This window comes from Apis florea, unplaced genomic scaffold (genome assembly GCF_048593485.1).
Source record: "Apis florea isolate Af1SG1 unplaced genomic scaffold, ASM4859348v1 contig_3802_pilon, whole genome shotgun sequence".
Lineage (NCBI taxonomy): Eukaryota > Metazoa > Arthropoda > Insecta > Hymenoptera > Apidae > Apis > Apis florea.
This window is the reverse complement of record NW_028256863.1, coordinates 428698-453463: the sequence shown is the minus strand read 5'-3', so window position 1 is coordinate 453463 and position 24766 is coordinate 428698. Positions and strand designations below refer to the sequence as shown.

At 38.8% G+C, this 24766-nt stretch overlaps 2 protein-coding genes and 1 long non-coding RNA gene across 12 annotated transcripts in view; 1 reads left to right on the top strand and 2 right to left on the bottom strand.

Moving 5' to 3' along the window:
• LOC100864830 (rap1 GTPase-activating protein 1) overlaps positions 1 to 16418 on the bottom strand; it is a 105224-nt gene extending 88806 nt beyond the window's left edge. For 2 of the 8 annotated variants that reach the window (XM_086916330.1, XM_086916323.1), the window contains exon 1: positions 15918 to 16417. In XM_086916330.1, coding sequence (XP_086772456.1) covers positions 15918 to 16138 — 221 coding nt within the window. In that variant the 5' untranslated portion in view covers positions 16139 to 16417. Of the gene's footprint in view, positions 1 to 1518; positions 2178 to 3209; positions 5305 to 15917 lie in introns of those variants that run through there. The other 6 variants (XM_086916326.1, XM_086916327.1, XM_086916328.1 and 3 more) reach the window with 6 other exon arrangements.
• LOC147656138 (uncharacterized) lies at positions 8395 to 20205 on the top strand. Its single transcript, XR_015294858.1, has 3 exons — positions 8395 to 8895; positions 10746 to 10974; positions 15749 to 20205. It is a non-coding gene; the product is annotated as an uncharacterized LOC147656138 (long non-coding RNA).
• LOC105735156 (uncharacterized) lies at positions 19105 to 24739 on the bottom strand. 3 transcript variants are annotated; one of them, XM_086916342.1, is made up of 5 exons: positions 24605 to 24739; positions 24188 to 24455; positions 23338 to 23788; positions 22415 to 22485; positions 21940 to 22323 (listed from the first exon to the last, which is right to left on the bottom strand). In XM_086916342.1, the coding sequence occupies exons 1-3, from the start codon at positions 24675 to 24677 to the stop codon at positions 23779 to 23781; spliced, it is 351 nt and encodes a 116-aa protein (XP_086772468.1). In that variant the 5' UTR covers positions 24678 to 24739; the 3' UTR covers positions 21940 to 22323; positions 22415 to 22485; positions 23338 to 23778. The 3 variants fall into 3 exon arrangements, with proteins under 3 accessions (XP_086772466.1, XP_086772469.1, XP_086772468.1); XM_086916340.1 differs by lacking the exons at positions 21940 to 22323; positions 22415 to 22485; positions 24605 to 24739 and adding an exon at positions 19105 to 20856 and having other exon boundaries at positions 24188 to 24567; XM_086916343.1 differs by lacking the exons at positions 21940 to 22323; positions 22415 to 22485; positions 24188 to 24455; positions 24605 to 24739 and adding an exon at positions 19105 to 20856 and having other exon boundaries at positions 23338 to 23498.
• Between the last annotated feature and the right edge of the window lie 27 nt (positions 24740 to 24766).

Below are 24766 nucleotides of genomic sequence, written 5' to 3'. Positions count from 1 at the left end.
TCACAATTTTGAATGTTCAAATTATAGCTTTTCTACTATGTAGCGTGAGCTGTCAGAATTGTCAACAAAGAGTGGGGATATGCGATCCTAGCGAACGAGTCTTTTTGCCCTTGTGGCGTCCCGTGAACAGTGTATACACTGTTGAAAACAAGCGTGACGAGAGAAAAGAAGGCGACAGAGAATCGACTCGAAACACGTTGCCCTCCCGAAAGTTGGCAAGTTTAATTGATCGAGTGTCGAACGTATGTCAGATGGAAAATAAGGCGAGAGAGTAAGTGTGTAATTTTGGCCATTTTGCACGCGATTTTATCTCGAGCGTGCAACCTCTGTTTTCGTGTTGGGAAAAAAAAAAAGAAAAAAAAAAAATGGAAAAAAACCAGTTTGCCGATGACCTTACTTAACAAACGCAACTTTCGAATCGTTTGGCAAATTTTTAAGCTGAAGCTTTTTATTTCTCTTTTATCGCATTCGCACTCCTCGTTCGCTTTCGTTTTATCCCGCGTATACAGGGTGTCCTCGAATTAAACTGCACCAATGTATTCCACGAATAAAAATAAGAAACGAATGCTACATGAATCTGCAATTTTTTTTAGAATAAAAATATGAGACCTAAATTCAATAATGAGTTATTGGAATATAATAATAAGATATTTATAAAATTTGCTGCTTCTAGTTTACTGTTTTGAAATAGTCGATTAATAGAGTATTGAACTCGATAATAGGCAAAATTTAATAGTTACTTCCATAATTTATATCATAACACCTATGAATAAATATTATTTTAATAAGTAATTACTTACTAATGTAACTTTATTCGAAATTTTTAACTAGTTACTTTTTCGATGAGTTAATCTGATTGAGCCAAAGCTTCTTTTCTTATTTTTACTCTTAAAACTATATCTGTATAGTTTGATCGTTTAACGAATAGAGAACCTCGAGAATCGGAAAATATCTCGCGATAATGATTTAACCCGCTAAATTTCGAGCTTTCGCGAGATAATTAAAATGATATTTTCCCTGTTTAAAATCGACGTTTAACGAAATTAAATAAAAACGATAATATTACGAATTCAATCTAGGCCAAAATATCGCTCTCTTTTATCAACTTGAAATAATCAACTGTACACGAGCGAGCGAACGTCTCGTTTTGCGCATGCCTAAAACGAACAATCTACGCTTCAACCCATGCGTCGTTTCGCGACTCGACTGTGAATGAGTTTTGTTCGCGCGCTCGCCAACTCTATGCGAGGGGACGTCGTCCGTATAAATGCACGTGCTTGTTTCGCCTTGTTGCGAGTGAAGAGAGCGTGCAGAGAGGAATTTGGGGAAAAAATACTTTCCAACTTGTGAAACTTCCATTCTTCTTTTTTTTTCAACGGAAGGAAAGAACCTCAACTTTCTGTCGTACGAAATTTTTTTTATTCCTGTAATTACATCGGGATTAATAACGCGAATTCGTTTTTACGAAACGAGAAAACAAGACGGTGAATGAGAAAGAGAATCGCGACAACAACTTACCCAGTATCCCCGATGTAATCCAACATCCGTATCTTGAGCATCTCCAGTGGGGGATGATGAGTTGCATACGAGAGAGAATAAAACGAAATGGAACGGCGGAGGAAGGTGGGCCGATATCGTCACACAGTCTAACACGAGGAATCAAACGGTACCACGTCCTCGATGCCTCGAATCGAACACACGTCACTCTACCGTGCTATATGCACTCTGCTACGATGTTTCGAACCTGTAGTTATCGAACCTGTTTCGAAACAATCCACGCGATTCCAAGTCAATTATTCGTACGATTAATTTTCTGTTTGATTATTATTCTTCGATTGGTGGCCGATCATCGCTCCTTGGATCCAACGATACAACTATTTTCATTTTCTTCCTTCTATTTCTGGTAATGGTTCGTCCTCTCCTGTGTCGAACGGTGGCGAAAAAAAGTCGAGTGAGTCAGAACGTTTCCACCATTCGTTTCGTAGTATGCGTGTATCCTCGTGAAACTTTGAACAAACGTCTTTTTCTCTTTCTCTCTCTTTCTCGAAAGACCTTAAAACCGTACCGTACCTGTTATTATCTCGTCGTTTCGATTAATGTTTCTTCTTCGAAGAGAAACGAAACCACAAACCGTACACCACCGACGTTCCAAGTTTTCGAACTCGTGTATCGTCGCCCTATATTAAATTACGTAAAAATAAAAACTTAACCTAAAAAAAACGTTAAGCTCGATCTTGAAAGGACGAGTTTCTCGCGCAACGATGATTTTCAAGGATGCGAGACCCGGGTTAAAAGAAGCTCCAAGGAGTTTGTAATTTTCACTTTAAAGCTTGTAGATAAAAGCGCGAGCATCGAGAAACGTTTCCTCGGCCATTATCGGGGAACCGCGTAATCGTTTCGAGAGTCAGCGGCGGGAGAAAAATCCGTACAACTCGTCGAACACCCCGGCGAGATTTCTATTGCAACATTTACATTTAACGAATGATCCACTTAAAGGAGTCGATCAGACGGCTGTGATTTATGCGGGAACGTTCCGGGAACTCGAGACATTTCAATTACGTTATCGCCACGCGCTTATATCCAACGTATATATTCCAACGGAATACGCACAAATTCTACTACTCTTTACGTCTTTCGAAATTTTTTCACTTTTTTTTTTTTTTTTTTTTTTAGATTTTTATCGAACGAATTAGGGACAAAATACGACTACTCGAATTCTATATTTCTGAGCGTTTCGATCGAATTGTTGAAAGATTCAAGATCGCCAATCGCGTAAATTCTGTTACTTTACGTGTTTCAAAATTTTTCATTTCTCCTTTTTTGAGATTTTTATCGAACGAATTAGGGATAAAATAAGACTACTCGAATTCCATATTTCCGACCGAGCGTTTCGATCGAAAGATTCAAGGTCGCGTTAATGGCCAATCGTACAAATTTTACTGCTTTATATTTTTCGAAATTTTTTACTTGCTGTCCTTTTTTGAGATTTCTATCGAACGGATTAGGGAGAAAATACGACTTCTCGAATTCCATATTTCGATCGAGTTGTCGAAAGGTTCAAGGTGTCGCCAATATAAATTTCATCGTTTCTTCAAAGTTTCACGAGGAACTTTAACCAAGTTGTTTCGATCGTATCTATCCTTAAAGTTGTCGGGGATAAAACGCCGCTTCGAAATTTGTCTCATGTTTTCGCGATATTTCGAAATTACCTTTCTCAACGACGTCCAATGCTCGAGGAAATATACGAAGGTGAAAAAACATCGTTTAAATTCGATCGATCCCTCCCGAAATATAGATTGCGCGAGAACTCGTTCTCGTTCCACGTCTCTAGAAACGACACGATTCCGAGATAAAAGTCCGCTCAACTTCGCTTCGAGAAGAAATTCCCTCGAAGACACCGTTTCAAAATTCCAATATATCGGATCTTTCTCGCCAACCAACTTTTCCAAACTGGCCCAGTATATAACTTCGACCGGTTGATTCGATGACAAGTCGGTTCGAAATCGTCGAATCAAAATTGAATTCCGCTCGAGTACACCCGACGACGTATATCCAGACCTCTCCCCTTTCTTTCCACCTCTCGATTCAAGCATCGGCGATCCATCTTAAAGTTTCGTTCGAAACTCGCTTAACCGCTGAATACCACCTCCGATCCTTCTTCCAACCAGGATAAGCTCGAGCTTGGAAGAAACGGAAGAAGATTCTTTCCAATTGATCTCTGATCCGAAGAATAATCGGTTCAATCGAGAATTCAAAACGAAAGCTTTTTCGATATTCGTTGAAAAAAAAAAAAAAAAACTAGTTAAAAATCTCGATCAAAGTTACTTTAAATAATTATTCGTTAAAGTTGCAATTCTCTTTGCCATTACGATACATTATTACCGATTATTATTACATTTTCGATAAATCATCGAGGTAACTTTAAAAATAAAAAAAGAATGGATCGATCCGTTCGTTATTTTCGAGCGAAAATTTTTCCACTCGAGAAACAACGCGTACACCGTCCTTCCCCGGATAGGAGTTCCCGTTCGAATCCGGTCCGAGTCTGAGCACGCGTTAACCTATACACACCGGCCGCATTGGAATCGCGATGGTTTTTGTATCGATCGAAAGAAGAGAGCAACGTCTTTTGCTCGTTACCGGATCACAATCCTAGGGGGTTGGTGTACCGTTGGACTCGGCTCGCTCGTTACCCGTTTCATCGAATCACGTCCTCGCGAGGATCCCAGGATACATCGAGATCCCGTTATCGATCAACTCCCTCGACGATGACGTTTCTTTCGAGGCGCTCTTCGTATTTTCTTTCTTCCTTTTTTTTGTATTTCTTCCTTCTTTCTCCTTTTTCCCTTTTTCCTCCGGAAATTGGCAACGCTAGAATCGTAGAGAGCACGGAAGCCACAGTTTTCACATTTCCAACCGCGTCACCGTCACTATCGAACTCGATGACACATTTTTTCCTTCCCTTCCCCCGGTTTTATCGATACACGCGTCGCACAGACGGCTCCTCTTGTTTGTATTCGTCGATTCTCTCTCCCTCCCCGCCTCCCCCCCCCCCCGTTTTCGCAATGTCCAAAGACGCGTCGAAAGATTCGAAGAAATTTTCGATTTCCGTCGAATCGATAACCGAGTTTCGATAATTGAGAAACGGCGATAAGAAGGGAAAGACACGGGAAAAGAAGGTTTAAACGCGCGAAATATTAAACGAAACGTGGAAACGTCGATTTAAATCGCGCAATACTCACGGAAATTATTATTATATATTAGGGAATATCGATCGCGAATTTCATCCGCAATTTATCATAGAACGAGGATTAATGGCTGGATTCGAGGCACGCGTAAACTTTTACACCTAAGAAATTAGCCACGCGGACAGTGGAAGAATTAATTACCGTTAACGGTAATTACCACGAGCCGAGTGACTCGTTATGGTCGCGTGAAATGCGATTTTTCCACTCCGTGGAAACTAACCGGTGATCTCTCCCCCCTCCCTCGTATCTCTTCGACCGTTTCTCCTCGAGATTAACCAAGTTGAATCGTCGTGGTTGTCGTCGTCGTCGTTGTCGTTAATTAGTCGTTCGACCGCGATCGTACCGCGGCTCATAACATCGTTTCTTCGAGTTTGAATTTTTTTGAATTTTCACACTCCTCGTCTCGATCACACTGTTGCCGAATCTTTTTTCCACGCGCGTCAAGTTCGTTGACGAGCTCGTTTATCGATCGAGCCGTGCGGATCGAGGAATAGACGGACTGCGCTCGATCGGCACGCGCTACCCGACCTGACAACGGATCCAAGTGGCGGAGGACTGTTTTAGCGGCCGGCTGAATGCATCGCCACTGGCACTCGCTCTCCCTTCCCTCCGTCTCACGACAACGTCTCTCTCTTCTCTCTTTCCCTCTCACCGACTGGACGCCACCTCCACCTCCTCGGCCACCTCCCTCCGTCTGACAACTACTCTTCGCGAGTCCCACGATCGAGGGAACCGAACCGTGCACCGCTTTTAACCGCCTCCTCCAGCCTCTCTCTCTCTCTCTCTCTCTCTCTCTCTCTCTCTCTCTCTCTCTCTCTCTCTCTCTCTCTCTCTCTCTCTCTCTCTCTCTCTCTCTCTCTCTCTCTCTCTCTCTCTCTCTCTCTCTCTCTCTCTCTCTCTCTCTCTCTCTCTCTCTCTGTGTGTGTGTGTGTGTGTGTGTGTGTGTGTGTGTGTGTGTGTGTGTGTGTGTGTGTGTGTGTGTGTGTGTGTGTGTGTGTGTGTGTGTGTGTGTGTGTGTGTGTGTGTGTGTGTGTGTGTGTGTGTGTGTGTGTGTGTGTGTGTGTGTGTGTGTGTGTGTGTGTGTGAGTTTCGAGAAAATTTCGAGAAGAAATTTTGAAACTCCTAGTTTTCTTAGTTTCCATTATAAATTATGAGTTTGACGGACGTTATGCTTTCTGTGCGTGCTTCTGATTCACGCGGAAGCAAACGATTTCTCGACTCGCTTTGTAACACTTTTTCTCGGCGAGAAAAGTTTGCAAAAAGGAAAAAAAAGGATTTTCAAATTTTTTAAAAAGATTCGAGGAAATTTCGAGTAGTAGTTTCGAATAACTACTTCCCCTGAGTCGAAGAGCGTTTCCTGCTCTTTCTCCGTTGTCCTCCCTCGTCGAAAGCGTGACAAAACCTCTGCACTTTCACTTTCGTTCCGATGAGAGAAGGTTAGAGACGAGACGAGTGGAGAGCATAAAATATACAACTCGATTCAACCGCCGACGTTTATTCGTGTTTGGGAAAAGCGGGTGCTTCGCCCCGACGTGAGTTTCAACCGCCTCGTCGACTCGTTTTATTTGTATTTCCAATTTTTAATAAGCTCAAGTAAAAGACAAAGATCGTAATTAAAAATTGACTACGTGACTCGGCGTGAGGAGTTTCTCCTTCCTTATCCTATCGAATTCGTAACGCAATTTCTATTTCCTCGAATATTTTACTTTTTCGAGATTATTCGAAAGATATTAAGATTAAAACGGATTTAATGATCGCGAGATACGATTTATCACGGTGTTAAACTAGCCCAGAAATGATGGAGGAACGTCGTTGTATACGAATTCAACCTAGAAAATTGAAACGGAGAACGGTTTCGTACGCTTTTTTCACACGAGAAGTAGCGCAACATCGTTACTCGTGCAACATCGGAGATTACACGTTCTTCGATCGACCGAAATCTCTGTTATTCGCGCGCGAAACGAGCCGTTTTCTACTCGAAGGAAACGGAAGAAAAATTTAAATTTCAATCGTCTTCGAAATCTTCTTGGAAGAGGAAGAAAGAATTCTTCTATTCGACGACAATGATTTATCGTCTCGAACGCGTCTCGATACTTGGCTTCGCGTTTTTTCAGTTCTCGTTTTCAATTCATCGCCGGTGGCAATGACTCTCCTTTCGATCCTTTCTGGACCGTATTCCTCTTTCTTTTTTTTTTTTTTTTTCTTCTCATCCGAAGGAGAACTCGTGAGAGACCGAGGGTTCGTCGGGTGTAGAGCGCGCACGGTGACCAAAGGTAGCGCATATTTATGGGGGAGCTACACAGCGAAATCTGTACCAACCACGTCAACGTTCATTGAATATAAGTGGCCTGCTACGACCGATTAACCGCGCTCCAATGGTCCGCTTCCACTGCTCCGTATTACCAGTTTATCCTCGAATTTTTCATCGAGCCTCGTCAAAGCGACGAATTTTTTCAAGTATTCGAACGGAAGAAGAAGAAGGAGAGGAAGAAGAAATATCGTCGTTCTAATTATATATCGATGCATCAAAGTTGTTTAGCAAACGTCTTATTACCAAAACCAGTCAACATCGAATTCGAAGAAGAATGCCAACTACCATGCCGCGTGGATGCCAAAAGCCATAATCACGAACCCATAAACATTTTCTTCATATCGATTGTTTTGTTGCGAGATGAAAATAATTCGGTCGAGCTACCATTTCGCGAATAACGTAAAGATAACAATAAAAGTAACAAGGTAATCAGTGATTTTACGATCGTTCCCTGCATTAGATAAATTTATCCATTTATTGTATTATATATACTTGCGTCGAAGAGCGAAAGGAGAAGAAGCGAGAAGTAAATTTTCTATCGCGTTTTCATAAAGAAATTTCAACGAGGGCAAACGACGGTTTAATCGAGACGGTCAATCGCATCGATCGGACAATAGGTCTAAATTATTCGTCCATTTTCGCGACCAGAATCGTGTCTCGAGTGGTTCGATTATATAACGTATCGTTATCATGGCAGCCCCTATTTCTTTCCAATAAACGGGCCCCAAAAAATTTACGACTCGAATCGGTGATTTAACCGATGCATAAACCTCGTGTCGCCGTGTAATCGAGAATAACAAAGCGTTCGAAGGTATATTTTCCTCGAGCACAACTCGAAAGGAATTCTTCGCCTCGACGAAGACGTCATATATCGCCATCTCCGCGATTACATCATCCGTTCATTTCTCGTCCCGTACTCGTACTAATTGCAAGAATCCCAACCACGAGCGATCCCGTAGCGAGGATGCACGCGACACGGCCCATTGCGACACGTCTCGAAGGAGATAGAAATCGATTCGATTTCTATATCTTTCTCGTTTCCTCGCTCCTCTCCGGCTCACGATGATGCCATTATTACAAAGCCCGTGTCATTTTCAAACGGGATAATAACACTGGTGGGAAGAGGGCATCGCTGGAACAACGAATCGCCTTCTTACCGATTGCTTTCTTCCAACCATCCGACTGCGTTATGAATTTTATAAACTTGGCTCTCGTCCAGAAAAAGAGAAGAGAAACAGAAAGAGGAAAAGAGAAAATTGACTCGGAAGAGAGCGCCTCTATCGGCCGAACGAGAACTAGGGATATTTTTTAAGAAACAGTTCGAGACGGCGAAACGGCTCGGTTACACGTACGGAAAAATAAACTCAACGTGGACCGAATTACGCTCGGTTTCTTCCAATGGAAGGCAAAACGAGGAAAGAAAAATAAAAAAATAATCGCTCGTATATTCGGAAAGGACGCGTCGGTTTACGTCGAGCGGAGGAGGGGATCGGAAAAAAACAAAGTAACGGTGTTTCGCAACGCGTGTGCCACCGTTTTTCCAACCTTCGACTCGAACGAAGATACGAGTATTTGTTTGCGGTAGATTCCCTCGGGAAGCCAACCAGAGAGATAACGGCTTCAGGAAGTTCCACTAGCCGCGTGCAAGCGACGTTTCTTTGTCCCCCAGTGGATAAAGCTGCTATATCGCGGAAAAATTTCCGGAAATTTCTACAATAGATTCCTTTTTTTTCGGATGCATCGTGTAATCTGCAATTACGTCCACAATCCGTATCTTGCCTCTCTCCCTTCTCCATCAACCTAGGTATTCTAATCAGAAGGGGATCGCGAGTCGAGGTAAATATTTTTCCAGATTCGAACGTTCCTTTCTCGTTCTTATCCTCCCCTCCCGATTACGCGAACGCGCGCTTCGATCGTGTGCTTCGTTCTAACGACGCGTTCTAACATATTCTCATCTCTCTTCTCCCGCTCTTTCTCTCTTCTCCCGCCTCTCCTTTCCACCGAACGTGAAAAGATTTAGATATTTTTACGAGATGTAAATTGTAAAGCTTTCATAAAATTATCCGCTTCTCCCCTTTTATGATTTCATTCGAAAGAAGGGACGCTTAATTGCATACGTACGTATAATTTTATAGTCACGGTTGAAAAAACATCGGCAAAGAGAGAGAGAGAGAGAGAGAGAGAGAGACTCGTACTCGAGTTTTGTTATGCTTATTATAATACTCGCGCAAAAAGTTTTAAACAGATTTTCCTATTTATTTACTGCCTTTTCAATAGAAAAAATTCTACCTTCTCTCGCGGCTCTGTATAACAAGTATAATATTTCATTTTCAATCGAAACGAAACGAATTTGTGTCAACGGACTCGGTATTCGGGAATGAAAGAAAAGAGCGGATTCGTGATTTCGTGGAAAAAGAAGCAATTAAATCGATCGGACGGGATAATCGGCGGGCGAGTTGTTCCAGGTAACTCACCGTTTCTTATCCGAGAAGGCGAATACGAGAGAGGTGTCGGCGCCTTCGCCGGAATACCCCTACAAGGGTATTATCGGGAGAAGCCATAAATGGTTGCCCACCTCCTCCCTCCTCCCTCGTACAAATCTCCACGTTTAACCCTCTTTCCATTTTGCGCAACCGTGGTCAACCTACCACGGTTTTTTTCCACGACGGGCCACGAGCCTCCCTCGTGCGCTCGGAGTCGAATCGAACGACTCGATCGGCCATCTCGATCCCGGGCCGGGCCGAGTCGAGCCGAACTTAGCCGAGTCGAGCCGAGGCGAGAAAAATCGACCGCGACACGCGCTCCCTTCTCGCCTCTTCCCCGTTTCTAATCGACCACCGTTCCCGTACCGATGTCCAATGCAATTTTACACCGGTCACGTTGCGTCCGATCCCAAGGAATTACATCCACTCGTTTAAATCGAATAATCGTAAAATCGATTCACGGTAAACGATTTTAAACCGTAAAATCGTTTATGCCTGTGCTCCATCCAAACTATATAATACCGTCATTTTCATTTCAACGAATGTCGGGTATGATTAGTCGGATTAAAAAAAACTCGACTCCTCGAATTCCCGTTTACTTTTACTTTCGTCGTATCGACGGAAAGAGGAGAAAGAAAAATTTGAAAGAGAGGACATACCCTTCCCCTCCTGAACCGGAACCGTTAATTAAACCGATCCGGCCGCTTCTGTCGCGGTGTCAAACCCTTCTCCCTCTTCCCTCTCCCCGCCCAGAGAATAGAACAGAACGGAATCCTTTCGGACGATTCAATTATTCGGGGAACTCGGGCAGGGATGGCGAAAATAGGGATGGGGACAGTGCGCGTTTCAGCCTTGCTGCGTTCCGACCGCGAAGAATAGTCAATTACGTGCGTACCCTCCCTCCCTCTCTCTCTCTCTCTCTCTCTTTGTCGCTCGCCCGCCAATCTAGCCACCATTGTGAAGACGAAATTTAGCGGAATTATCTCGCTCCCCTACCCTCTTCGACACCATTAATCTTCGGTGGAAAGAAGTGGAAAGAGCGGCCTCGAAAAAATTCGCGTATCCACGAAAAATTCTCGAGCGAAGCGATATCGATCTCGCGATATTGAACAGAGATGGACGAAGAGAGGGGGAGAGAAAGAGAGATTGTATATATATATATATACACACACACACGTGTTGATCGTGTTTCTTTTTTCGCAGGGAGTCTGATAAAAGTGGAAGTGGATAATCTAGTTGCGATGTGGGCTCACGTAGCGAGGTGAATAGATAGGGAGCGAGTGTATAGCGCGATGCAGGTATCGCGTTCAAGAGCCTCGTCCGCCCCTCGATACGGGGGGAGGAGGGGTGGATCAAAGGGAAGTTGTACGATGATGAAAAGCCGGGATGGAGCCGGGTTAATCAAGTAAAACGGCACGAAAGATCGACACGGGTGAGGAGTGTTTTGTTGAATTTGTAATGAACTCGTATCTGCGTTTTCGAACGATGAAAAAAAAAAAAAAAAAAAAAAGAAAGGGAAAATTCTAATACTTTTTAAGCGCGTCTTTTTCTCTTGTTTTTTTTTTTTTCAAAATTCTCGAGGAGAGAAATGAAACGCCAACTTCCTCCCCTGTTGTCCCTTTGATAATAAATATAATAATTTGATTTTGATCCACCAATTGTAAAGGTTATTCCATTTAACTGTATCCCAGTCTCTTCTTTCAGTACGAAATTCTCGAGAAAATCTAAGGGATCCTCTCCGGACGATTCCTGAAACAACGAAAGAGAATAAGATCTGCTCTGGAACTAGGATTGGGGGGGGGGGGAGAGAGAGAAAGAAAAAAAAAGGTCGTTCTTGATATTGGTTCTATAATATTGAGAGAAATGTTTCGATTTAATTTAATCGAAGATTCGTTTTGGGAAAGGGATGAAAAATTAACGTCCCTCCTTTCGAATTGGTTGGTTGGTTGGCGAAATTCTGGCAAATTTTCGCTCGACCGAGCCAGTCCTCGGCAGAGAGTTTAGTTTCCATTCAAAATGTTTGCGTAGCGTAGCCAGTGAGTGAACGCGTTTCGAAAATGTTTGAACCGGGTCCCAACTTGGGAGAATTGGGTCGAAGCAGGAATCGCTTTGCGAAAGTCTCTCAATGTGATATATATATATATATATATATCTTTCCAAAATGATAATATTCGAAAAGAACGAATTCTATATCGAGATATTTCCTTCGAAAGGAGAAAAAGAAAAATTTCAAATTCGATCGAAAAAACGGACACTTAACATGATATATGTAGTTTTCCAAAACGATAATATTCGAAAAGAACGAATTCGATATATTTCGTTCGAAAAATAAAAAAAGAGAGAAAGAAAACCTTCAAATTCGATCGAAAAAACTTAACACGTGATGCATACTTTTCCAAAACGATAATATTCGATATATTTCGTTCGAAAAAAAAAAAAAGAGAGAAAGAAAACCTTCAAATTCGATCGAAAAAACTTAACACGTGATACATATACTTTTCCAAAACGATAATATTCGATATATTTCGTTCGAAAAAAAAAAAGAGAGAAAGAAAAACTTCAAATTCGATCGAAAAAACTTAACACGTGATACATGATACATATACTTTTCTAAAACGATAATATTCGATATATTTCGTTCGAAAAAAAAAAGAGAGAAAGAAACGTGACGTATATACTTTTTCCAATCTTCCTTTTCGCGAAACGATAACATTCGAACGGATTCGATATCGAGATATTTCCTTCGAAGAGGGAGGGGGAGGGGGAGGGAGGGAGGGGAGGAGGGGGGAGGGGGAGAGGAGGGGGAGGGAGGGAGGGAGGGGGAGAGGAGGGGGAGGGGAGGGGAGGGGGAGGGGAGAGAGGAGGGGAGGGGGAGGGAGGGAGGGAGGGAGGAAGGGGGAGGGGGAACGAAAAAACCGATCGAGACAAAGTCGGCTTCCGACTTCCGTTTCCGTAGTCAAGGTCATCTCCGTTCCTCCTCATCGAATTGCCCCACTTATCGCCACCGATTGCATAATCTCCCGCGTTACCTCCTCCGGCAAAACTAATTTATTACTCAACGATCATCTCCGCTCGACTATCGCGGGTGGAATGAGGATGTCCTCTACACCTTCCCCTCCCCTCTTTCGCCCACGCTCCCCCTTTTTCCATTATGTAAAACAACGCGTTTTTTTATTGAACATACATGATAACACGGGGAGAAGGAGCTGAATCGCCATCAATTTCCAGACCATTATTTTCCAGGTCAATATTTACGTATATATATATATATATATGTGGTTTATTCGTTTAGTTGGAAATTATGGTTGGAAGAAGGAGTGCGTAATTGAAAGAAACTGGGTTAATTTTGTTTAAACGCCGATAATTTTGCGCGGCTAAACGTGAAATCGTCGTTCCATTATACTCGATAAAAAGTAAAGTTAGGATAGGATTATATAAATTGTGCGATTTATCAACAGGTTAGGCGAATTTTCAAACCTTTCCATTGTCAGGATCTCTCTCTCTCTTTCTCTCATTCTCGCGTAATGTGAGAGCTACTCGAGTGAGAAAGAGACGCGACAAGTTTATAAAAATTCTCCGGTGATTGACAATGTATATTTTCCATTTATCGTGTGTACGATTCAGAAGTAAGGGTATCAAATGATGTTATTATTATTTTTTCCTATCGAATTGAAACAACACGCATCTTCTGCCCTACACTTGTATGGCGTAATTTCGTTCGTAAAAATAATAATAAAGGATTTAAGGATACGAAGGATTAATTGGCTGAACGAGAATGCAATTAATCCCGTTAATTAAAAGAATTTCGAACGATTTGTTTCATAACGTTTATTTAACCTTTCCCTAATTTCTCATTTGTCGATCGTGTCTGATTTGATCAAAACTATCACTTGCCAATTAGGATTTAATTTTATCAGAGCGATGGTTAAACGAGAAAAATGTAAGCAAAGAGTGGAAAGAGGACAAAGAAAGACGACTTTCCTACGAACGAATCGATCATATACACTTGTTGGACCAGTCGGGTAAAATTGTTTCCACGCTGCAAGAATCTCTCGGATTACGCGGTTAAATAAATCGAGAATAAAATTGTACGCAAGGATTGTATCGATGAGTAAAAAGTCGTCGCTTCGTCGTGTTGAAAATCGATAAAAAAAAAAAAAAAAAAAAAAAAAAAAAAAAACGACGTACTTTTATCGTCACAAATTTTTAACAAACGAATGCATCGCGCGTTCTCTCCCTGCCCTCCCCGTTTCTATCAATGCCTTATCAATGTCCAAATGTGTGGCCGATCGTGACGTGCACACAGGATCCCTATTCTTCCAATTTATTCCCTAAAAGAACCGAATATTCTACGAATGCATGCTGCATCCTCCATCCAACATCCTCTTTTTGCGCTTCCACTCTCTTTTCGGACTCGAAACCAGTTTTTTTTCTCCCTCTCTCTCTCTCTATTCTTGAACAATTGTCTGGAAGAAAGGAGCATCGAAATACGATCCTTGCCGAACTTGCTTCTTTTCAGCCTCATATTTATTCAACAGGTTAAACGGAACGCGAGCACAAAAGTGTTTACACTTGTTGAATAAGGGACGAAATTAGCGTGCCATTTATTTCCCGCTTTTATCCGCTTGTCTCCCCTTCCTTTGTCCGCAGTTTATACACCGCGTAATTTCTCGTAATTTCTCTATTTGCGGGCGGTAAATTGACGTTAAAATTAAACGGAAACAAGATTTTTATCAAAATTTCGTTCCTTTCGAGATAAAATTTTAGGGGAGGGGGAGGAAAAAAATTTCAATCAAAACCGACGAGATTATCGCGATTTTTTGTTCTCTCCAATTTTTCGCCCTCTCGTTTGACGAACAATCGCACGATGGATCGCGTGCAATTAAACCAATCCAATCCGACGAGTCTCTTTCCCTGGATCCAAAATTACGAAATCAATCAAATAGGAAGGAACATAGGTTCGCGCGTATCTTTCTAAGCGAATATAACTCTTGGCCAAATATCTCTTCCACGTTTAATTAAACCACGATACGCTCCGGAAATTCTAATAACATATCCAATAAATCATTGAGATAACCGAAACCGTAAGATGAATGACTAATCCTAATCCCCATCTTACGAGAAATCATTAATTCCTGTACGACCGAGATAACGCAAATGAGAAATATAGGAGCGCGTGTGTGTACTTTACGTGGCAACGAATTAATCAATCAATCCTCGACGCGAAATTCGTAAATTTATACTCGAGAGAAGGAGCAAGTTTTGAATACGCGGCGTTCGACACTTCTTCACTTGTCGTACAAACGACGTGAAATCGAATTCTGAGATAAAAATTTGAAAGAGCTGCGCTCAAAATCAAAGAAGATTATGTCGATCGTAAATTTCGTCGATGACCTATTTCATCTACAATTCTGTTTACCGGTTCTCATTTTATGCTACGAGCGCAAACAAGCGACAAACTTCTGTAACTATCTCTGATGTAATCCGGAAACTAGTCGAACCGAAGACGCATTATTTTCCAGAAATAATTCCGCGATCACGATTGTCGACAATTTGTCGACGACGCGATAAACATTTCCGTGTTATTCTATTCCGTTTCTAGTCTTTGTACGTACATAAATAATACGTAGTAATCCCGTCGAGTCAAGGGCCATCGCTTAGAAAACGTTCCTTTTCCGGAATATATGCCGGAGCCAACAGAAAGAGAATTTGGGTCACGAAATATAGGGCGCAGCCTTAATCTATACACGAAAATATAGATACATATCCATTAACCTCATTTACGAGAAAATTTTCAGAATTCGTCTAAATTGTCGTAATCGTTAATTTCGTTGGAGAAATAACGAATCGTGTTGTAAAAAGAATAGAGAGCGCGATGAAACATTCGATCTTAATTCGATTCGATTTGATATAAAAAGATATAATGTAAAATAATATTTATGATAGAAAGTGACATTTAATAAATACATGAAGCTAACATCTTAAAATTTATATTATCTATTTGAATAATAAATAGATAAATACGTTAATATCCGAACAAACAACGATATTCAATTATAAGGCGATAAGATTATGTTGCGATTATATTCAAATAAGGAATGAAAAAGAGAAAAAACCTAACCTAAAAATAAAAAATTTCGCTTTTACTGAACGCAACAAGTGCGTTATAGTCTTGGAAATTAATTGAATAAATTTTTTTTTAACAGTGTCAAGAAACAAAGTCGAAAGGATTGTTTGCTTAAATATAACCACAATTGAGTGTAGTGCGCGAGCGCGGTTACCCAGAATGAGCCCCCGAAGGATGCACTGACCCGGACAATTTCGGAGCTAGCTTCCCCTACCAAACACGACTACTGTTGATCGAAATCGGCCTACCTGTGGATCGCGATTCGTGGCTCCGGCGACGTGGTTTGCCCCCGGCATCCGAGGGCTGTCGGAACCTTGAGAAGGTCGCAGGAAGACAGGTGATGCCCGTATTCGCGGCAATTCCAGGTGTAACTGGCACGATCATCCTCCTTTACGGATTGCTGCCTCCTGCCACTGGTGTTGTCACCTGCACCACCCTCGGAGAGATGGCGAATCAGGGGACGACGCATCGCATAAGGTTATGTTTCACCGGCACATTCGAAACACCGCCGCGCAAATTTAACCGATACCTCCGATAATTCTTTCTATTCGAACGAATCGGCAAATATTGCCTGTATACGATAGCAACGTCGATACAATTCGATTGACGAATCGTGGAGAAAAAGAAATCCGTGACAAGTTCTGTCAAATTTTTGCGATCGCACGATCGTTACGCTCGATCGCTACGCGACCATCACGCTCGTATTCCAGAACGACGTAATCGTGGCACGAGTTCTCGCGAGACTATGTACGTGCTTCTTGCGCGAGTGTTTACGACCAACCACCTCCCACCCTCCCTCCCTACCACTATTTGTCTTACCTGCCACCCACAGTCCCGAACCGTACCGAACATCCAATGTGACTGACTGGCCGGTAAGGTGGATTGCTTCGGAGTTCCGCTTTATCGACTTCTTTTCGTAGATGTCGTTATTGTCTTTCGTCTTGAATTCTCATTGGTAATATTTAATCGCAGACGAGATACGGAATAAATTTAACATTTGATGGAACTTTGTGTTCTAAAATATTATATAATCGCGCAAAAATCAGAATGCCCTTTATGATTTAATGTAAGAATTATTATATTTAATTTAATCACAAAAGTTTATAAAAAAAAAATCAACAAATTTTAAAAATATTTTTCGTGCATATAAATCATCGTCATACATTATATATATTGGATTATATTCGTATCGAAGTCTCTTGAGTGTATAAATTTTGAAGAAGTATAGATAAAGAAAGAAAACAATAGGAGAAAGACAGAAATTAGATAAGAATATTGAAAACAGTGCCATCTTCAGAGTGCCGCAAAAGAAATACACGTAGGAATGAACTATCAGCGCCATCTCTCGATATCTTTAATTTTATCATCAAAGAATGGCGTCAATAATTCCTACTCTACAACTATCCTGCCACCATCTTCTGTTTCTTTATGCGTTTCATTTGCGACACTCTGAAGATGGCGCTGATTTCAATATTTTTACCCTATGTCCGTCTTTCTCTCACTATTTCCTCTTTTTGTCTATACTTGCTTTCAGCGCGCGACCCATAGAAGATACGAGATGTCAATGAAGTAAACTTTTTATTATTTCTCTTTCAAAACTACAAAATGTGTGTTTTATGTAAAAAATATAAATATTACATTCTCGACTTTACAAATGTATTTCTTGGACGACGACCTCGCAAATTTAAAACGATCATTTGTAATTTTAAATTGAAATTTAGTTTTGATTCCAGCCATTGCTAACGTTAATAATCTTATTTTGAGCCGAATCGGTAACGTTGAAAATGACGCTAAAATGATAAAAGAATCCTTCGAAGCATAGGATAAAAAGAATGCATCGATTGTTAGATATATTCTGTAATGTGAATATCTATTAATTATGAGAATAAAAATTATTTTAAATTTACATTTTAAAATACTTTTTAAACTAACTCTTCCTCGAAGCAAGAATTCTATGACGAAACAATCAACTCTGATAACTAAACTCATATCCGGTATACCAGAATTCACGACCTACTTTACAAACACTGAATAGCGCGAAAAAAATTACACCGATAACGTATTATTCTAATTAGGTTTATATCGTTTTCGTTCAACAAAATTAATATTGTTCGTATTATTAAAGCATTAATACTCATTCGTCTTAGACGCGATGCGTTAATTGTGTATTTATGACATTTACGTCATAGGTTTAAATTAAATATGTACGTACTTCAGATAACATTACATAAGCACTTTTCTAACAGTAGGATATGATGCAATATAAGGAATATTTTATTATTTTTTCTTTATATATATATATATATATATATACTTGTTCATTTTTGACGAGTATAAGAGATTAGAATAATCATTCGTATACACATTTCAATCGAAAATAATAAATTTCAATTACAAGTTTGCAAATATAGTTTAAAAATAAACTTTATCATCTTATCTTGAATTACATATTGAATGATTAGTGTTTGTAATAAACGTAAAAATTTTGTTTTAATATTCATTCACGCTCTTTTGCACTTAATCAAGTATTTATTCTATCGATATATGTTATTATCTTTTATGAAGACAAATTTCATAAAATTTTCCATCTTATCTTATATCTTACGCCTATCTTATAAACTTTGCGAAGGAAATATTTCATATCACCTTTTTCATCGAATATGTTTTAAAATATATATACTTCGCATGAAACTATTGAATCGCGTTTCGTAATTATTAAATTTGTCGAACATTTTTCGAATATCAATTAAAAAAAAAAAAAAAAAAAATCTCCAATTGAATGTGTTACATAAAGAAAATGATCCTTGAGAGATACGACGAGATCATTGATGTGCATAAACTTGCAAATTTCAATCATCGTTGCACGTGAACAAATTGACAACGGCAATGGCTCGTATTCGAGAAAGTTATACGTTGAATTATAATTCTTTATTATCGAAAACTCTTTAACGACTCCACTCTTTGAACGGATATATCGTTTTAAAAATTAATATTACTAACCACTCTGCAAACATTCTCTCCTCTTTTATACTCTTTTATAAAAAACCTTGTAAAGAGACACATCTATTATTAACCAACAAGTGTGACTCACTTTCGTTTCTTATTTCTCTGCATCCGCGTATTCCACAAATGGCTCGTACCTGTTATCTCGATCACATCTTCTTTCGATAAAATTTAATCGAAAGCAAGATCACGGGAAGAAAAGAAAGGAAGAAAAATAATTTAATTATTCTAAACGAAATTGGAAGGTAATTAAAGGAGAGAGAGAGAGAGAGAGAGAGAGAAAAAAAAAAGATCATCACCAAGGACGCGAGACTTTCATAGAGGAAGCAACGATTATTTCTATATATGGATATACTAATTATACTCTTAACGAACGAGTTTCACCACATTATTGGTTGGATATGTATGTATGTATGTGAATCAATAAACAACTTTGACAGCTTTCACAGAACAACGTTTTATTATTCAAAGATAAACGTACTTCTAAAAATTTCTGGTCGCAGTTCCACCACAGTTTCACAGTAACGGAGGAGATCTTTTTTCTTCCGGGATGCTCTTCTAGCATAAAAGGATATTTGCGCATAAAACGCAAGTGGATCGCGCGTTAAAACGAATATTTGAAATTTATTTGTCGATTATTCTCGTATAGTCATAAAATATATATCGATCGATATTAATAACATTGATTGAAAGTTTTCTTAACGATCGCGTGGTTATAATAAGTGGGGAGGGGGCAGGGGGGAGGGGCGGGGGGGGAGGGAGTGAAATCGGATGTAAATTCGTGATTCGATAGATACCTGAAGCGCGCGCGCGATAAGTAACATTTTTAGAAAGGGAAAATAAATGCGAAGAAAGAAGTAAGTAAGTAAGTAAGTAAGTAAGTAAGTAAGTCGAATCGAATTAATTTCGATATATATTTTGTTCGCCCCTTCGACACACGACATGCGATATTTCATAAATTTCATAAACCAAGAACGAAGACGGGAAAACATAAATTCGATTACTCGTGTTCGTCATCCAGAAAACGAATCGATATTGAAGAATGGGGAAGAGAGAGAGAGATAGATAGATAGAGGGAGAGGGAGAGAGAGAGAGAGCGAAAAGTGAAAAAAAAAATAGCAACGAAGAAACAGAATTGGAATACACACAGTTGTAAACATAGCACCACGTTATATATTCTTATCGCTATTCACGTACAAGCTAAAAACCGTATTTACTATGGCAGGTATTGTTACACGCGTGCACATGTGACCCGTCTCCAAATGCGTGACAAATGAATAAATAAAGGAAAGAGAGGGTCGAGAGAGGGGATAGGGATTCGAAGAACGGATGATGAGCGACGTGTCGCGACGAATTACTTCCGATTTCGAAGCTTACGCGCTAATTAATGCCTCTTAAACGACCAATTGATTAACTGGAACCCGGGACTGCGCTCTATACGCATGCGTAACGATGCACACGCGTGTATACACGCACTTACAGAAACGTTTATACCGGTATGCGCGTATATATATATATATATATATATATGTATGTATGTATACATATACATACATATATGTGTAACTTCGTCTCTACGTATAAGTGTAGGCGATACCGTAGCCAGTACGACGCCCAGTTGCTTGTTTTTATCGCGTAACGCACTATAGTTGAGCTACCGTCGGCCGTCCCTACGTCACGAACCGACCACCCTATGGATACAAGATAAATGACGACCGAGAGAAAAGGGTCGTCGAATGCACCTGTACACGTGTGACCATGCGTGCGGATAAACGACAGATGGACAGATGGATTGCATAAGTGCAGGCGCGGAATGAACTGCGACTGCGCGCGCATACGTGCGCACACGTGTACACGATCCCTTTCAATTTTTAAATCGTTAAATACATCTATGAGTTTTGCGGACACGAGGCGCTCCGTGTAACACTCGGATCTAGCAGCCAACCTGATGAAGCATCGAGGCGAGCCGGAACACGCGCATCCAGGCGAACATCCCCGTCGATGGCGAACGACAGATAGCGTTCCTCGACGACGTGCTCGTGAAATTTTTACACTCTGTCGATGCCGATTGACGCCTCCCTCCTCCTCCGCCACGATTCGGTGTCGCCGCGTCGATCGAGCAAACGTCGCTCTCCGACTTCCTTTCCTTTTGCTGCTGCTGCTGTTGCGGCGAGTACTTCATCACTGTGTATCATTATTGGCAACGATTAATCAGGATTTCCCTTTCTAATTCGATTCAAATCATTGGGATACAACCATGGGAATTAAGCGCCCCACTTTTTCATGCAGATATCTCTACGCACGCGGAAACGTTTCGATCAAACGAGCGCTAATTATCCTCGCCCTAACGCCGAAACTTGTTTTCGTCGCGTGTTCATTATCTTTTAAAAATGAATCGATCGTGTAACGTGGAATTATTCGTTCGAAATGAAAATCCACTCAAACTTCCAATCGATTCCAATCGTCCAATGGGATTGGATTATTTTCCATCCAATCGGCTTAACGATCAACGATAACCCTATTAGACGATAACGATTGGTAATTAAATGGTAAATAAATTTGAATAGTATGGATCGCTTTTGACCAAGTTGTGTGTTATTCCGAGTTTTAATGAAAATGGATAATTTTGTTCGTTAATAAAAAGAATGCTTTTAAAGAAAAAAAAGTTCCTACACGAATTTATTATAATTATAAAAAATATAACTGAAATATATATCTGAAGCTAATTTATAATAAATAAAATACGCGGAGCTCGAGGATAGACTAACGATTTTACGACCGCAGAATATAACTAGTATGGTTAAGTAATGAGATTTTCCGTATGTCACTGCACTACTTTTTTTCTCACGGCTAACGGTGAAATTCCTTTCACTGGCAAATCCTCTTTTGTTTAAGAAAGCTGTTTTACGCAACGGAGAGAGCGTTACGACCGCACGAATGAGCTGCATACGTGAAAACGAAAAGCATTATTAAATTTCCTATTCGTCTTACATCACGAAAAAATGTTCGGTTTCTTCAAAATCTCATTGCTTTTTTACGCAAATGTCATATTAACCTTGACTGTGTTTATTCGCGTTAAACTCTCACTCGGTCATGGTCAAAGATCCATTACGTGTGCATTGCAAAGTGCGTTGATATAATAATTGAACGGATATGTTTAAATTTCAAATCTCTATTCAATAAATGAGATAACGGAAAGTAAAGTGAAAAAAAAAAAAAAACAACAACAACCTGGACAATATAATACAATATAAATAATAATCGTTATTAAATATAAAAAAGTTCTATGTATTACGACTTTTCTTTGTTATAATATACTTATTTTGTCTTTTTTATTTTTATAGTTATGTGTATTACTAAGTTTCTTTCTACATAAATCAAATATATATAATCTATAATATTTCTAAATATAAAATATCACATATATATATATATATATATATATACACTCACGTGTAATGTATGTGTAATCAACGAATGATTAAATAAAAAAAAATTTTTATAGGTTTATCACTATCGAGGACTTTTTTTCCAAGATCCTACGAGTAGGTGTATAGTGGGCGTTTCAAATGTATTCTGCTTTTAGTAAAGCGCACGCGCCTCTTTCGGTCAGCTGATTCCCTAGACCTACTTTTTGCCCGATGATGCAGGCTACAAATAGATATAGTCACAAATATACTTGTGTGTGTAAATGGATATGTATATAAGTACTTCTTGTTCTGCTGTATATATATATACCTACATACTTTAGGAAACACTGTATGCCCTAAATCATGCTCTTTGCTTGAGGCCATTCTCAGGCATTCAGAAAAACTGAAAGTATAAAATGCGTTTTGCTCTTTGATCGTAAAGTTTTTTGAACATCATGTCAAAATTCTATTAGATATTATGTTAAAATTTATTACAAGTTATAATCATTTAATTGGATAAAAACAATTTGTGACTATAATTGGTAAATAAACAAATAAAGAAAGAAACATTTATTAAATAAAAAAATTAAAATGTATTTAGCTTTAAGTAAATAAAATTTTTATCGACGATATGCTCAATGTATTGTATCATTTTTAATTATACTATTTATATGCATAAACCACAATTTCCATTAATAATAAAATTATATGGATAGTATGGAAAGATGATATGTTTGATCAAAAATAGAAAATCAAGATAGATTTTCATTACAGTATTCGAAAAAAACCGTTACATGAATGAATAAATCATTGTTTTCGAAACTTGCTGCGAACAAGTCATGTAATGATTACAATACTATTGTTTTTCTAAGGAATAGACAAATATTTTAATATATGTAAAATTTGGAAACAAAATTCTATAAAATAAGTAAAATAATAAAAATGCATATTGAGATTTTTCTGCAATGCTTGCATATTTGGAAGAGTCCAAACAAGGTTTTCAACGTGATATATAATATACGTTTTTGTGATACGCGCGTTTTTTGTGATATTTTACACTATAATATTTTTAAGAAATAACATCGTTTATTTTATGCAAAAGCGCGGCAATTTACTTGTCATTGTTGTCACTATACGTTCTAACAATATAAAACATACAAAGAATTACAACTATGAAATATTGTATTTTAAAAAAAATAATCAATTACATAAACATGATATCAAAGCGCGATAGAAAAATGAATTTGATACATACCTGCGTGAATTTTATTCAATTCCTAATTCCCCACGAGGAGGTAAACGCGAAAACGGCTCTACTTTGTTGCAAACCGTTCTACACTGATTCGAGGTGCTTCGTATAGTGTTCTGCGGAGCTGCATTCGTGTGACAAGAGGAAAGAGAACAAGAGATAGAGATAGAAACACTGTTTTCTTCTCACTCTGTTTCGTAGGATGGATGGAGAAGTGGGTACACGTCGACGCGATCGTTTCGACGATAAAGAGAATTGGTGGGGATGTTCGTCTTCTTGGTTATGTTCTGCAGCGCCGGCGCTGCATCGACCCATCCCATACTACCGATGTGCATTCGTTTCATCATATCTTTCAAAGTACTTATCTATTTTTCCATTTTTTCACTTCATATTCATATAGATTGCTTTATTTAATAACTCTTTCAAGATTATTATAATAAGATTAATTTATATTTGCCTATATAACATTAAAATTGTATAAACATTTGCATATACTATATATATATATATATATATATATATTAATTTCTTAACTTTGTAAAACATTGCTGCGATTATGACACATTGCTCTATATCAAATAATATTTCGAGATATTTTCGTAGTTAGAATAATGTATTATTTTCTCAATGAAATTATCGAAGAAAAAAAAATATTAAATATTATTATCAAAACATTATATATCATGATATATAAAAATATTTACTATGTATATGTCTATTCTTATATAACGTACATAATGATATAATATTTTCATATGTAAGTGAAAATAAAAAATAGAAATAATTTATATATATTTAAATAATAATATTTTAATCAATATTTTCATATATTTATAAATTTATAAAGGAAACTTACCTCCCATTGTTATACCAGGTCGAATAAATTGTTTGCGATGAAAACGAAGTAATTGGTGAAATTGTAGAACTAGTATTTACGATTGATTTCGAAGATGAAAGCAAAATATCACTTTCGAACGAACACAGTTTATGACATTCTTTGCTAGAATGCCAAGCTGAAGATGAATGCCAAGAATATCTCATTTTTCGACACGAAATATTGTAATCAGGACTCGAATTTGGAGAATTTGAAACACTTTTCGAACTCTTTGGATTCTTTGAAGTACCTGAATTAAATACTCGAATCAATTTAAGTCTTAAAGAATTCTTGTTTTTCACTACATGATTATTAGTAACATTTAATACTTTCTCGTCACAAGAATTGAAATTATTTTCCATCGTAATTAGAAATTTAACAAAAATAAAAACGACTTACTTTCACAAATTATCGAAACGAAATGCAAATATTCTTGGTTGAAAACTATATAAAATTTTGAATATGGTTTCATTTCCTGGCATTTTTAACCGCATCCTTCCTTATTCTTATCAAATATAAATACTTATCTATATTCATTTGAAATGGATTTTAATATTTATA